This window comes from Ranitomeya imitator, chromosome 6 (genome assembly GCF_032444005.1).
Source record: "Ranitomeya imitator isolate aRanImi1 chromosome 6, aRanImi1.pri, whole genome shotgun sequence".
Classification (NCBI taxonomy): Eukaryota; Metazoa; Chordata; class Amphibia; order Anura; family Dendrobatidae; genus Ranitomeya; species Ranitomeya imitator.
Genome location: NC_091287.1, coordinates 103,086,686 through 103,102,969, shown reverse-complemented (window position 1 = coordinate 103,102,969; position 16,284 = coordinate 103,086,686). Strand labels below are relative to the sequence as shown.

Below are 16,284 nucleotides of genomic sequence, written 5' to 3'. Positions count from 1 at the left end.
AAACTCTCCCTTATCCAATCCGTCCTGAAAGCTGCAGTCAGGATCAAATTGTTTTTCAACTGCTACACCGATGGTTCCACACTGTGCCAGTCATTGCACTGGTTGCCCATCTGCTACAGAGTTCAATATAAACTTATCATTCTCACCCACAAAGCGCTCTGAGGTTCAACACCACCCTACATCTCCTCCCTCATCAACTACCCTACCCGTGCTCTCAATTCTGCTATTGACTTTAGACTACCATCCTCAATAATCTGAACCTCACACTCCCGTTTCCAAGACTTCTCACAAGCTGCGCCAATTCTGTGGAATGCACTACCCAAGACAATTCGATTAAACCCAATATCCACAGTTTTAAGTGTGGCCTAAAAACGCATTTCTTTAGACTGGCCTGTCATCGCACCGCACTTATATAACTCTCCCTGTTTTGCCCACACAAAATTTTCTTCCAAATCTGGACCCTCTTAGCATCTGTTCACACACCCTCCACTCACTGATTAGCCTATATATGGTACTGATGGCTGGACCATACAATACAAGCAATTTTTACCATTCTCCTTTAGCGTCTCCCCTATTTCCTCACACACTGTAAGCTCGCGAGCAGGGCCCTCACTCCTTTTGGTATCTGCTGATTTTATGTGTTTTTCTGTAATGTTTTTATTGTCTGTACAAGTCCGCTCTAAAATGTAAAGTGCTGCGAAATTATTATTCTCTTAAGAGTGATATTAGAATACGGAGGAGGAACATATATCACTACAATTATACACTAAAAATGGACAATTGTACACCTTACCCCAACAAACCTCCCCTAGTCATCTTTAAAGGATTCTATATACATAGTGTATATATACTTTAATGGACTTATAACTGCTCCGGTATATAGTATGATGGCCCCACAGATCTTCTAAACACATTATAATGCCCACATGTGCCCCTATATACTGAAAGATGCCCCCAACAGCTCCCCTACATGCAGTATGATGACCCTACAGCTCCCCTACATTCAGAATATAGTGTACGATGAACCCGCTACCTCCCCACATACAGACTGATGGCCGCACAGTCTGCTTACATAAAAAATGATGGCCCCACAGCCTTCCTGCATACAGAATGATGGCCCATAATATGCCTACATACAGTATGATGGCCCCACAACTTTCAAATACTCCCATAAAAAATAATGTTCATTTTCTTGCGGTAGCCGTGCTTTCAGTACATTTATCCTTGATGGCAAGAGAAAAAAAGAACAGTAAATTCCATACAATCAAGTCTTTCCATCTAAGGGGAAGACAAGATGCAAACTATGAGAATACAAGGCCGAACGAGGCATGGCGGTGTATTGGTGGGGTCAGGAGAGCAAACTGTTGGCTGAACAAGTGTATAGGTGTATGGAATTACAAGAAGAAAATACATTTATTCTTGCTCATATAAGATAAGTGCCAGGATGCAAGGCCGCAAGCCAAGAACATGGATTTATATTAGATTATGAAGATAATCATTATTAATAATAATAATAATAATAATAATAATTATGCTTTTGTGGCAAAACTATCAGCTGCAGCTCAGTATCTGCTGCTCATGGTAGAATAGCTTTGGTGGTTAAGGACTGTTGCCGTCCATGAAATACTGTAGTATCATTACAATAACTCACACATATGCATGCTCCGCTCAGCTGAGAGTGCACGTGTTCTCAGAAGGAATGGGGGAGTACACTGCTGCCAGACCCCTCTGCTGGAGATAACAAGGATTGGGCAGACACTGAAGCTGCCTACATGGACAGTCCATATAAAAAGATTTGGGCACACACACACACTTCAAGTAAGGAAATCATTCCTGTGCAGGGGCTTATGGAAGGTGCTTTTCTGAAGAACCAGTATAAAACTTCTTACCTGTTCAATACTCGGCTTCTCGAATGGCGGGCTTTCCAACGATCCCTCCACCAAGGGTTTACCCATTTGCAGAATACATTTTCTTAAAAGCTGAAAAATAATAGGCAAAATGTTAAGTAAAGTCTGTCTGTCCTGGGGGGATAATCTGTATTGTATTATGGGGTTAGCTGCCGATAATGGAATTGTTTCTCATTGTGAAATTGTAAGGGTTAATCACAGCTTACTGGCTTGTTGGGAGGTTTGTGATGTAATATATGATCTGGCCAGCTGAGGGCAGTGCAGCGCAGTTTGGCAGTTGGTTGCTAGGGGGGTTGTAGGAGAGACTGAAGCTGTGCATAGTGGGAAAAAGGTCTGGATAGAGCGCTGCGACTCTGGAGCTGTTTTTGGTGACTCTGGGACGTGTTGTTCGGCTTGACATGAGCCGACTTAGTGAGGACAACCAAGAACACAGCTTTTTGGGCTAGGCCACGTGAGGCCTTATTTCTAAGGACTTAGGGAAGCTCTGCGTTAGAGAGATCGGCATTCTCTAAGGGGATGTGCCCACCATCAAGAACTGCTGCGGACTTGACATTGTGTATTTATGCAGAATCAAATCGCAGCGATCAGATGTTACAGCATCGTGGATGGGATTTCGAGAGATCTCATGTCCACCATGCATGCATATGTGCCTGCGGATCACCCACTGAGACGGACATGCAATGCCGCTTTATAAGCCGCAGCATGTCAATTTCAACAATAGAATGTATTGGATGCGGTAAATCCGCACGGTTCACTGAACACATGCGGATTTACCTGTGTGATTACAGAAAAATACACTGCGTCCTAAGCAATGCTACTTACGGATCGTGGGAACGTAGCCTTAAAGCTTCAAGTCAGCATTTCTTACTATTCTGGACTCAGCCTTCTACTTCAGTCTCAGGACGTACCGGTACCATCTTACATCTGAATATACATGCACATATATAAATAACTTTATAGATGTCTATTTAGTTAGGGGAAAAGACTCCTTTCGTAAGAGACACTTCAAAAACTGCTCCGAGTAGGGGATTACTAAAGTACCGGCACAGCACTGTCGTTTTATGGATTTATGCATAGAAAGGGTTAATCGCGCTTATTTTGCTTGTGTGGCACCCCAGGAGTTCGGGGAGCACAGTAGTGCTGCTTTCCTCTCGGGGAGGGTAGTGCTATGCCTGGAAACAAGAGGGATTTCTTTGGCAGATCACCACACACACAACACATTCTAACTCCAGGCCAGAAGGGAGACCTCAAAACCTTGTTTTAGGGGAACTTCCCTGATATCCATCCTTTTCTGGAGGAGGAGTTAGTTTAGTCTGGGGGAGGCTGCGAGTGGGAGGCTGCAAGTGGGTCTCCTGTGAAACCGGGCACCGGGAGCCCGAGGTCGTGGGAGACTATAAGTCACGCGACAGACCCGGAGGGCATAGGACTATGCGTAAACTGCCCGTACAACACCTGTCGTACAGCAGCATTCTGGAGCCTGCAGTCACCGTGCAGAGACCCCAGAAGGAACGGCTCAAGCTGCCTTCCATACAGGTACTGTCCCAGGACATGAAAGAACTAGGACCTTGTTAGGACGCTTCAGGTAGCAAGGGACTAATAGTGAGCGCAAAGTGGAAGGCTCCCAACCTGACCTGCCAAGGTGATTCCCACTTGCTTCCGGGCTGCCTGGACTCCTTCTGTACCTGTTGCCGGAACCCTGGACTGTGGCCTGCTACCAACAGTAGAAACCAGGTAAATATTGCAACCCTGAGTCCTCTGTTATTTACCAACAACACATCATCCCTGCCATACACCTTGGTAGCCCTGGGGACCCCACTTCACCTGTGGGAAGCGTCACCCTCTAGCCGCCATACCATCACCCCAGAGGACCCCTTTAAGCAGCGTCGGCCTTACTGACCGAGAACCACAGGTAGCATCACGAAAATACTTTCACAATTCCCCTTAAAAGACCATTCCCCTTTAATTGGGCACCCAGGGCACGGACCGGGTCGCAGCCATCGTGACATTCCCTTTAAGAGTGACCGGAACCGATGCCGAGTACCCCAGGCCCGGGCGGACGACCCCCTTGCATATACTGTAACTGTTAATTCTGCTACTGTACCTGTGCACACTCAGGCTTCTTTCACACTAGCGTCAGGTTACCGACGCTAGCGTTGTCTCCGCCGCACAACGGGTGCAGTGGATGCTGCTTTTCAGCGCATCCGCTGCCCCATTGTGAGGTGCGGGGAGGTGGGGGCGGAGTTCCGGCCGCGCATGCGCGGTCGGAAAAGACGGCCCGTCGGCTGCAAAAAACGTTACATGGAACGTTTTTTGCGGCCGACGGTCCGCCACAACACGGCGCAACCGTCGCGCGACGGTTGCGACGTGTGGCAATCCGTCGCAATACATTGCGTAATGTTAGTCAATGGAGAAAAAACGCATCCTGTAAACACTTTTGCAGGATGCGTTTTTTCTGCAAAACGACGCATTGTGATGGATTGCAGTTCACGCTAGTGTGAAAGTAGCCTTAGTATTATTTAGGGTAACTAATGTCATCATCCTATTTGATATTTATACACTGTTTTCCTACCTTCCTTTCCTCTTTTTTTTGTTTACAAACTGGTTAGTAAATATTTATATTATCTAATATTTGTGTGCTTCCGCTGATTGCTGCTGTGCCCCTCATCCTGTGGCCATCCCTTGTCCACGTTACAAAATAGCATAAGCATTCCCCAAAAAATAAATGTGAAAACCCGTAAATGACTGACCTCTAAAGTAAAATGAAAAAGCTATTCCGTTGATTAAAATTTTTCTCCTATCCAACCGTTTGTACCTCCACCGATCCCTAAAAATGGCTTTGAAATGCCTCTGTCTGAATGAAGTGGTGGCTGAGCATTCATACCACTGTTCCATTCATCTTCCATAGGACTGTCAGAACAAGCAGACTGCTGTACTCCACGATTTCCCGGAGTCCCATACACAATGAATGGAGTGGTGGCGCGCATGCTCAACCACCACTCCATTCAGACAGAGGTATTTCAGAGCCCTCTTCTTGGGATCAACTGCCAGATACAAATAATCACTTATTGTTTGGATATGTGATAACTTTTAATAAAGGGAACATTCTTTTAACGCTGTACTGATACCACAATGATAAAAAGTTCTTATATTTATAGATGGAAATTATAATTCCCATATAACACACCTATGCCTTTATTTACGAGTATATCAGAATTTGGAAACGTTGTAGAGAAAGGAGGACAGAAAACAAATACTAATCTGTGTAAAAGCATCTCTAAAGAGGACACTTTATTTGACTTATTTGCATGTATTTGGGGCAAGAAATCAGTTTTGGGATTTGCTTCATTAAAACATGTTGCACCATTTCCCCTCTCTAGGCTTAGCATCAATGGGTAAGCTTGTACTAAAGATCTGGCAGGAGAGTTTGTAACTCTTTACTGGGAACCTCTCAGCTGTTTTATGACCACAGACCACAACAAAGTTGACTGTGCAGGAAACAAAGCCTGTAAAAGTCAAATGGTGCAAACTTTTTAATGAAACACAATAGCAAAAATAATTTAAGGTCCCAAATGTATGCATTTTAGCAATAAAAAAAAAATCCCCCAAAGCTGAACAGTTTATTTAACAACACTGGATTTTGGATGTCTCACAGTACCTTAAAGAGATAGAAATAGACTTGTTTGGTATCAGCATCTTCTTCCTTGTGAACACAAGTGAACAAATATTCCACATCAAGCGCAATCCCCAGGAGTCTATTAATTTCCTCTTCTGAGACATTCTCTAAATGGGAAACATGTGATGCTGAAAGACAGTAAGGTTTAGTAAGGTAAGATTATTGTTGGAACATCTGGATGAATGATAACTGCCTAACAGAGTTCGTCAAAAAGATTTGCAGGACTCTGGTCCAGTGGCCATGTTGGTAGTCCATGGCTGCCGGACTGGAGCACTATGAACCTCCACTACCTGTGGAATCCCCAGTGCCTCTTCAGATTAGTAGACCCTGTGACGTCATTACATTGTGAGGCTATCCATGGCTGACATAGCGCTTACTCTTCAGAAGAGGCTGGGGGTGATGCACGTAGGATGAGGTTTGTTGTGCTCTAGTTGCATTAGTTGAAACTCTATGCTTTAGTTGCCCAATAATCCGGCACACATAGATATTCTCCTAAGGCCGGGATCACACATGCAAGAATCACGTCCGTGTCTCGCATGTGGAATCCAAGCTCTGGTGCCGGCACTCCAGAGCGGAGCGTGCGGCTCCATGTGTTGCTATGCGGTCGCACGCTCCGCTCCGAAGTGCCGGCGCCAGAGGAGGGATTTCACATAAGAGACACGGACGTGTTTCTCGCATGTGTGATCCCGGCCTAAGAAAGACAAAACTTCACTTTTACTTTCTTAAATATTCAGGTTTGTTTGATTGACCAACAGCACTATAGTTGTTCAAAATAATAAAATTTATCATAAAAAATAAAAATTGTCCAATAATTGTGTAGCCCCAATATTGGTCCCACACAAAAGACAAAAGCCAGCCAAAATGACCATTTCAGCTAACTATTGTTTTACAGTTCTTCTAAAAGAGTAACTAAACCTTTGTTACAATTTTACAATTTCAGGCGCATGCTTTAGAATGCCATGCCTTCAACTGACAAGCGCTGTGATGTGCTTCTTGCTCTTAGAAAGTATATTGCAGGGCTTGTCAGCTGTAGCGATGGCACTTCAAAGCTTCGGCAGGATTCAGGCAAAGGAGGAGAGTGAAGTCTGATCTTAGCTCAGTCATGCATGGTGCAGACAGACTTTGCCGAAGCTTTGAATGTCGTCCCTTCAGCTGACAAGCCATGTGATTTGCTTTCTAATAACAAGCAGCACATCGCAGAGTTTGTCAGCTGAAGAGGTGGAACTTCAAAGCAACGGAAGGATCCAGGACGAGGAGGAGAGTGAAGTCTGATCTGAGCATACATGGTTAGACTGCTGTCACTCACAGAGGTAGGCCGGCTCCCACCAATGATGTGCGCTACTCAGTAAGTCTGATTCTGGTTTCCTGGTCGGAAGTAGCAGAGGCAGAATCACAACAGAAGACTAGATGACCCACATAGAGATGAACTTACAAGAGCCGGGCAGATAATTGGAGTATATTAGAAAAATGATTGTTAGAAAGAGTTAGAACATAAGAGAAGGGATGAAATTAGTAGTGGAAAACCTCTTTAATCTAATGTATAAGGGGGCCTTAAGTGTATGACCAACTTAAGTCTACGAGCTATATTCATTTTGTTACATCTAAACTGTCTAGGTTTGAATTAGTTTATTTATCCTGGCTATCAGGTTCAAGAGGTTTTCCAATATTTGATGTTTATTCCATCGGCAGGTGCAGTATTGCCCCCAATTCTTGTTGATGGGCTGTAACAGTGGCGTCATAACTACATGGCACATAACTGGGTTCAGAGGTCTCATGTTGACTATATCACCACTGTGCCAAGTGACTGCAGCAGTAATGTGAACCGTACTCATGATGTCAACACAGCCTGTCAACAAGGACCCAAAGGGAGCGGTGCAGAAGTGGGCGAATACAGCTTATTTTATTATTTATACAATGGGAAAGCCTAAGACGGTAGTCCCCAAACTTTCTTACTTTGACATTCAGTTCTGAGACATAGTTGTGAACCAATGTCCCCTCCATCCCCCATGGAGGTGTCACCAGAGTCTCCCTCTACCCACAAAAAAATCCCTTCTATGCAGTTTACTTACTTTCCCAACTTACCCCTATTTGGAATTCTTGTATTAAGAACTCCCACCAAACTACTGCATCCAGCATCAATACCCCTTTAAAGAAAACTATCATACTGTATCCAGATTACCATGTTAGTCCCCCACTTGACAGTATGTGCACATCCAGATCTGTTTTCTGTGTGGGTTCACTCACAGAAGTTACCATCTGGAGACCTGCTCTTGATAGCAGTTGGCTAGACATTGTGCGAATGCCCAAGTGTGCAGACAGCCGCGAGCCAAAATCATGGGCCGGTGAGCCACATTTGGTTCCCGAGACACAGGTTGGGGACCCATGGAATATAAAAAATGGGAAGGCGTTCTAATATTAATTCTATTTCTAATACATAATAGAACATTGTTCTTACCAAGAGTGTGAGCACAACTACGACAGGGCTCTGTGAGACTCACAACTGTCTGCTGAAAATCCATTCTGGGTGGTGTGGGAGGAGGATTGGGGTTCTTCCATCCATTGCATTTACATGTCTCATCGGCCTGAAATGGCATAAAACATATCTAATTGCATGAAAAGTTTCTTGGACTGTTTTGTTTCTAATTTATTACTTTACACAACAAGTACTTAAGTACTTGTACAAGTACAAAGTACATTTTAATTAATAGATCTTGGAATAAAAATACATTTTACAATAAAATGTGTTACAAAATTATTCTGTGCTGAGATAAGACAGAGCAACATTCAGAGATCTGCTAAATCTGCAGCAAAACTACAGCAAGCAATACATCGCTAGAATCAGGGTCTTTGCCACTACATCAAGCTAATTTCAGATGGTGTAGCCAAAACCCGGTGACAGACTCCCTTTAACGAGAACATTGGGGCGAACCGAACAATTGCAAAACTTCACCATCTTCTTCAGGGTAATGAGTACTGATTTTTTTCCTTTTCCTAATCTTTGTTAGCAAGCTATTATGGAAGTCCCACATGTACTTATTATGTAGGGGAACTTTTTGTAGTAAAAGAAACTCCAAATTGCAGCAATTCCATATGTGACAAAGCAAGATGAGATGAAGACTTTTTCTGACAAACCAAACATAAGCCACGTGACAACAGTTTTTTATTTAGCATCTGATCGTTGCAGAATTAGCTTTAAAAAAAACTCCCAAATATTGACCATCTCTGGCATATCATACATATTACCTGCAGCTCCATTCATGAAACCCATGGACAATCAGGTCCACACCAGAATATGGAAGCTGTTTGTAAGCAACTATGGCTAATAAACAAAAATCATTCCAAACTACAGTTGAACACAAAACAATTTGCTGTTTCAGCTGGACCTGAAAATCCTCGTCACGCACTCAAATGCCACAATCATGGGCAACTTTGGCATATGAGGCCTCCACAATGTCATGATAATGTGGAGGGCATAGTAATTACAAGAGACGCCCACTTGGTGCCAATAGAGGAAGTCTGCACTGCCTTGTCTGGCTGCCACAGAATATTAATGTGCACACCGGAGGAGGGTCCTGCAAATATTTTTGCTTAACTGTATTCTGGACCCCTTATAATATCTGTGGTGAAATATGTATGTGTATGTATATATATATATATATATATATATATATATATATATGCAGTGGACTATATAGATTTATTGTGTCACTGGCAATAATGTAACATCTGTCCTGAAGGCTGCAGGTTTGCACCCAGGTGTTAATATGTATTTTCCTGGGACAAGTAGAATTCTGTCTACAATCTCACCAGGGGGTCCTGCTGGAAGCCAAGAAGAAAGGTAACATTTGACACCTCCTAGCTCTTGGAAGAGAGATGTTAATTACGGCCTGATAGGATCTCTGTAAGAACTTTTACACGAAGGACCTTAAGAGAAAATAATATACAGTATTCATTGGGGCGCGCGGCCATGGTCCAATCAAAAAACAAGCAATTATGATATTAACCTGAGGGGCTGGTCTAAAAACCTAACCTCCAGACCGAAGCCATAAAGTAGACTAGATACCTAAAAAACATGTTCACATAATGGGGGCGGCCGACCTGGTGTGATCCAATCTACATTCATCCTACCCTCAGGGTGCAGAAAGCAGAGTACCAGTTAGATGATTTCTGTAAGTTTTCTCCTGTTATTTTATACTGTTTTGCATAAGTTGTATGTCTTTTTTATTATATTTTTATAACTTGTCTTACTGTAAGCACTGACCCTTTTTGTAATAAAGTATAAAACTTTAACAAGTTGCACCTTAAATGTTCTAAAAGAATCCATAGCCTAAGGTGTGTGAGCCTTATGAGTGGTAGACATTATTAGTATTAATATTTCCGTGACTCATCGCCCGTGTGTTGCTGAGTAGTGGTAGCGTGTATGAGGAGCGGGTGTGTGGCCTGGGTCAGTGTGTGATTTATGCTCCCATTACAGCATAGGACAGAGGTTGAATGCTGGGCTGAGAGTGGGGAGATAGATTAACCATTGCAGGCATAACCCCTAAGTCACGTGTTGAGAGCGGGCACGTGACGAATTAGTTACACCACGGAGAAGAGATCCGTGACAATATCCAAGTTCCCAAATAAGTCATATGGTAAGGGTTGTCTTTATAAGACATCTCAAAGTCAATGAGGAAGATGTTAACCAATTTGGTGATAAGCTTCTGATTGGTGGGCAATGACTGGTTGGACCCATATCGGTCACAAAAATCGGAGTCCCAAAGTTCACGGTGTGAACGGATTGGTAGTGTTAATGCAGAACCATCACTCTAGTTACTGTGTAATGGGCAGCTGAAGACAGCCATGTCCTGTACTTAGCTATCTGTAGAGGTCCCATAGCCAGCGAATGGAACAATGGTCACACATGTGCACTACTGTTCTATTCACACAGAGGACTTTGGAACCCCTTTTGCTATAACTGATGAATCCCTGCGAGCAAACCGCTACAAATCTGCCATTGATCACCTTTCCTCTGAATAGGTGAACCATTAATGTTTAAAAATATTCTATAATATTACACCAATACACCCAATTCATACAGAGTAGCATTAAGTATGTCCAGGTTTCAGGTAGTTTTCCAAGGCAATTATAAAAACAAGTAAACCCCGTTTTGCCCATTTCACTTTTTTTCAACAGGACTTTAAAAAAAAGGACACATAACAAATCACGGGTGCCCATCACTCATATTGATCCATCTGTACAATAGTCCTAATATTCACATACCCAATGTAGACAATTTCGCTGGTGGACAGGTGGTCAGCACTGGTACTCTGACTAGTCTGGTTGACCTTCCTTCGACTACTTTTCGTAGGTACTAACTACCAGGGCCGGTCTGGCCATCTGGCAAATGCCAGAAGGGCCTGTCTGGTCATGGGCTGCCTTGTCTGCTATGTTGTTAACAGAATCTGTGTTCTCAAGACACCCATACTGTTAAGAGTTGTGATGGAGCACAAAGTCACTGACTCCGTCACTTACAACAGCAGGCCGTAGGTATCATTAGAAATATTGGTCTTGTAGAAAATCTTCCTCTCGTCCATCCAAGGTAATATTAGTAATATCTCCCATCTGGTTCATGGGGACGGGGACAACATGGGCCTGTGTGATTGCAAGTGCCAGGTTCAGCCCCAGTCTGCACCTGCTAACTAATACATAATACAAGCACAAAACCACAAATCTTACAGTTTTGGAGATCCTCTGGCATCTAGCAATCATAAGGCACTCAGATTCTGAAGCCTCACATACACAACACATAGCTGCCGGCCAAACGATGGTGCGGCTGATCGTACAACCGTCAGCTATGTCTCTTGACTCGTCCATGCACATAAATAAGAATGCCACCATACACCTTAGGCTGTTGGCTGACTAGGCCGATATCGGCAGATTTGGCCAACGTTGTCTAATGTGTATGGGGACCTTAACACTTGCCTAGTTTTCCTGCTTCCAACACATCATTAGTCCCTGATGTTAATGTTATTGCTGATCGACGAACATGAAAATTTGCAATTTTCATTCCAGCAAGTGAAAAAACCAAGTAACACATAAGGATCTAATGGAGACGGCATCTCCTGAACTGAAACAAATTAATTGCATCCAATTACTTACACATTCACACGCTCTTTATGCAAATTAATGACATGGTTAGCACTTTCCTGGAAGGCAGTATAAGAGCTGGAAACACAACCGCAACCCACCAGAGAGGTGGGCTATGATTATAATGTGCGGCAGGGAAGGGAGCTCCTGGGTACACCAAGATACCCAGTACAATTACACCAGGCGGCTGGAGAAATGATGAGACCACAGAGCAGTACATGCCTCCAAGATTTAAGGCTGAATTCTTACCTTTCCCATCTGTGAATCTATAGCAATATGATATACTTATAAAATAGGCTAATCCGTTAATATAAAGCTACTTCTTAGGAAACTAAATGATTTCATGGACTTATTTCACTCGGGTTAGAGAGGTGATTGATTTTTCAATGCTTTATTTATGAGGAAGAAAAATGCGCACTGTGAATTGGTAAAGAAGTACTGGAAAGAAAAACATGTTTTGTATCGGCCTATTATTTAATGGTTTAATGTTAAATTTATTTTTTTATTTTCTAATATATATATAATTTATGTTAATGTCCATATGACAAAGAAAGAAACAAAATCTTGCCATTTTTACACTGGCCACTAGGCCCAATTGAGGATTTAACACTCCTACTTCCTGTTGGGTGCATGCAAATAGCAGCAATATGCTGAATCAGACCCTGTCTTTTGTATAAAGGCCATTGGAGCTTCTAATCTAAAATTGCTCCAGTCTGGGTAAAGGTAAATTTAAAGGGACGGGGAGCAGAAAGCCACTGATATCACCTACTATGAATGGTGGATCCTGTGGGATCAACTATGTGTGAAGGTGCTATCTCTGATAGTAATCCTGTCTGTGATGATAACGACTACTGAAAAAATGCAAGTCCAGAATTACCCCCATCCACATAGTGGAATTAGTGACTGGAGAACAATTTGTTGAGGCCCCTGAGACACTGATGAGAGTAATGGAATGACTGCTTTACCTTTACCATTATTGTGTCAGGCCTTATGTATAGTCTTCCTGTGCTTACTGTCACTGAATGGAAACAGTGATTCCTGAGGCTGAACACTTTCCAGAAGAGATTTGTGCCCTTAACCTGACAAGCAAGCCAATCTCTAATAAAACTCAACAATAAGATTGACGTAACCAATGCTTCGTGCTGGAAAGAGTCTGCATCTCTTAGAGACATGGATTCAGCTCTATGTGCATCAGTCCAATAGTCTTTAGTCCAAGGCCGGCTGCTCACTGAAGTCTTTGTCACATAGCAGAAATGTCTGAACAGAATACCAAAACTTTAAAGAAAACTTTACATAAAAAATCATCTAAAGGACTTCCAATTGTTGTTTTTTGTTTTTTTTTTACTTTAGGAAGAAATGTTCTTTCATGTGATGATGACATTTATTCCCATTTTCCATGCTACATTTCATTTGCTTTTTTTTAACCTCACCTTTCAATTTCTCCAACCTTCTGCAATTCAATATAATGTTCTGCCAAATAGCCTGTTCAGTATGGGGATATCAGTAAAAATGGCAATTTTACTTTCAAAACCAAAGTCATTAACGCGTTTTTGGAATACCAGAACTCCTATTACCCACTGGTCGCCAGTCTGTCTTTTGCCCTGTAACCCATTATTATACACATTTTTCTCCAGTACTGACATTACCACTGTAAATTTTATGTAGCTCTGTCTAAAACACAATGAAAAAGTCTAGCTATCCCACACCATTAGCCTACCAAGGGTCATTCAACGTATCAAATCGTAATTATAATGTTAAATTTTAAAATTAAATTGATACCCTATAAGCTATATCACATTATTAAACTTAGTTTCTTCCTATAGCATGCCTCAGGCTGGTTTCACATTTGCGGTTTTTTTTTTTGCGTTTTTGCGCTAAAAAACGCATGCGTTTTTTTCCCTATACTTAACATTAAAAACGCATGCGTTTTTTTGCATGCGTTTTGACACGTTTTTGCAACGCATGCATTTTTTCTCTAAATGCACTGTATTGCAGAAATGCAACATGTAGTAATTTTAGGAAAAAGGAACACATGGGCTACTTGCACAGTGAACAAGTCTGTATGATCATGTTCACACACCACCAAGAAACCTGAAGACACAAAAGAGAATAGTAAAACCAAAAACACTCAGTTTGAAAAAATGTTGCAGTAATCCGCAAGTGCTAGTAAAAGATGTAAAAAACAGGGTATTTGGTTGATACGTTTTTTGCTAGAGCAGCTTAGTATACATTTTTTGCAAAAAACGTATCAACCAAATACCCTGTTTTTTACATCTTTTACTAGCACTTGCGGATTACTGCAACATTTTTTCAAACTGAGTGTTTTTGGTTTTACTATTCTCTTTTGTGTCTTCATGTAGTAATTTTAGCGGCTTTTTTTGCCGCAAAAAAACGCATGCGTTTTTTGCGGCAAAAAAACGTATTGATGTCTATGTAACGCATGCGTTTTAAGCACATGCGTTTGCATGCGTTTTTATAGAAAAACACAAGAATACACACTGATAAGCCACCCCCAAATCCTAACCCTAAGGGTTAGGATCCCTAGGGTTAGAGTTTGGGTTAGGGTTAGAGTTTGTGTTAGGGTTAGAGTTTTTGTTTTAGGGTTAGAGTTTGTGTTTTAGGGTTAGAGTTTGTGTTTTAGGGTTAGGGTTAGAGTTTGTGTTAGAGTTTGTTAGAGATTGTGTTAAGGTTAGGGTTAGAGTTTGGGTTAGGGTTAGAGTTTGTGTTTTAGGGTTAGAGTTTGTGTTTTAGGGTTAGAGTTTGTGTTAGAGTTTGTGTTAGGGTTAGGGTTAGAGTTTGTGTTTTAGGGTTAGGTTTAGAGTTTATGTTTTAGGGTTAGGGTTAGAGTTTGTATTTTAGGGTTAGGGTTAGAGTTTGTGTTAGAGTTTGTTAGAGTTTGTGTTAGGGTTAGGGTTTGGGTTTGAGTTTGTGTTTTAGGGTTAGGGTTAGAGTTTGGGTTAGAGTTTGTGTTTTAGGGTTAGGGTTAGAGTTTGTGTTTTAGGGTTAGGGTTAGAGTTTGTGTTAGAGTTAGGTTTGTGTTTTAGGGTTAGGATTAGGGTTAGGATCTCTAGGGTTACTAGGGATCCTAACCCTAACCCTAGGTATTTCTGTTTATAGTGGCTTTTCTAGTTGATTTTGATGATTGGCAGCTGTCACACACTTCTCATCATGCGTTTCAAAAACACAAACGCAGGAAAAAACGCTTGTAATCGCGTCAAATCACGTTTGCGTTAAAACATGCAAAAATGCATGCGCCTAAAAAACGCAGCGTTTAAACGCATTTTTGCACCAAATGCGTTTGCGTTTAAAATGCTGCAGATCAAAACGCAAGTGTGAAACCAGCCTTAGTGTTTAAGCTCTTCCAATTCATAGGCTCTAGACACCTTTGCCATGAAAAAAAAAACGATTCTTACAAGTTAGCGTTTATTTGTGGTTTAAAAAATTGCACAAAGTTTCAGTCTCCAATCTTCATTACTACATTTCCTTTCAGGCCGTCTGATATGCAGTTTGCAGCCTAATGTAAGTTTCAGATGTTTCTCTTGTGGGAGTGTCTCTCGCAGTAATAAAGGCTGGCTGAGAGGTTTGTGTGTATCCAGGGTGCTGCTTTCTTCATTAGCTCAGTGTCTCAGTACAGCTTCTATGCTGCACTTATTTTCTCTTTATTTGTTTTCTTCCTTATGTATCACATGTTTTCTCTACTCTCAGCGAGACTGTAAATATTTTCTGCCCATACATATTAGATAGATGTTGGCCTGACTATTACATGGCCAAGCATTCCAGTTTTCTCAACTAGGGAAACGCTGCCAGAACCATCTAATAGAGGCGTATCTCAGCACACAGCAAAAGGATCAAGTGAATGAATTCCAATCACCCGATCCTTATGACATAATCTGTGAGAGGACAGTTGGGAAACCTCACACACATTAGATGGTCTGCTGATACAGATGAAATTAGCAGGTTCAGACAAATTTTTATCTTATGTGTATGAGAGTCTAAAGACTATTTAGAAAGTTTCTTAAATTTGCATTTGAAAAACAAATAGACAATGAAAAAAATATTCTGTACAAAAGTTTACATAGCCTTTAAGGCAAACCTGTCAGCAAGATATTGCTAAGTAAACTACAGACACTGTCAGGTTGGCGTTGTTAAACTGATTAAAATGATACCTGGGGTGATGAAATTCGTCTTGTGATTCTTGTGTAATTAGTGTGAGAAGTTTTCAGTTAAGGATATGCCCGTGCTCCGGGGCAGGACAGTAGGCAGAGTCTTATCTTCCTGCTCTATGCCAGAGAAACCAAGAAAAACCTGCCCATAGTCCGCCCCAAGCACAAACATTCTATCTCTATGATGGGGAACATGTTTGTGCTTCGGGGTGGCCTGTGGGCAGGTCTTTCCTTGGTTTCTCTAGCCTAGAGCAGGAAGATAAGACTCTGCCTTTAGGCCTGCCCCGGAGCATGTGCATCTCAATAACTGAAAACTTCTAACACTGATTACACAAGAACCACAAGACAGATTTCTTCACCCCATGTATCATTTTAATCAATATAACAGTGGCAACCTGACAGTGTTTGTAGT

The 16,284-nt window shown here is 41.9% G+C and overlaps 1 protein-coding gene across 1 annotated transcript in view; it reads right to left on the bottom strand.

Annotated features, from left to right (window-relative positions):
* KAT2B (lysine acetyltransferase 2B) overlaps positions 1-16,284 on the bottom strand; it is a 129,414-nt gene that overhangs the window by 67,870 nt on the left and 45,260 nt on the right. Inside the window, exons 2-4 of the mRNA XM_069729976.1 lie at positions 8,036-8,162; positions 5,563-5,708; positions 1,890-1,979 (exon numbers count right to left, since the gene is read on the bottom strand). Of these exons, the coding sequence (XP_069586077.1) occupies positions 1,890-1,979; positions 5,563-5,708; positions 8,036-8,162 (363 nt within the window). The remainder of the gene's footprint in view (positions 1-1,889; positions 1,980-5,562; positions 5,709-8,035; positions 8,163-16,284) is intronic.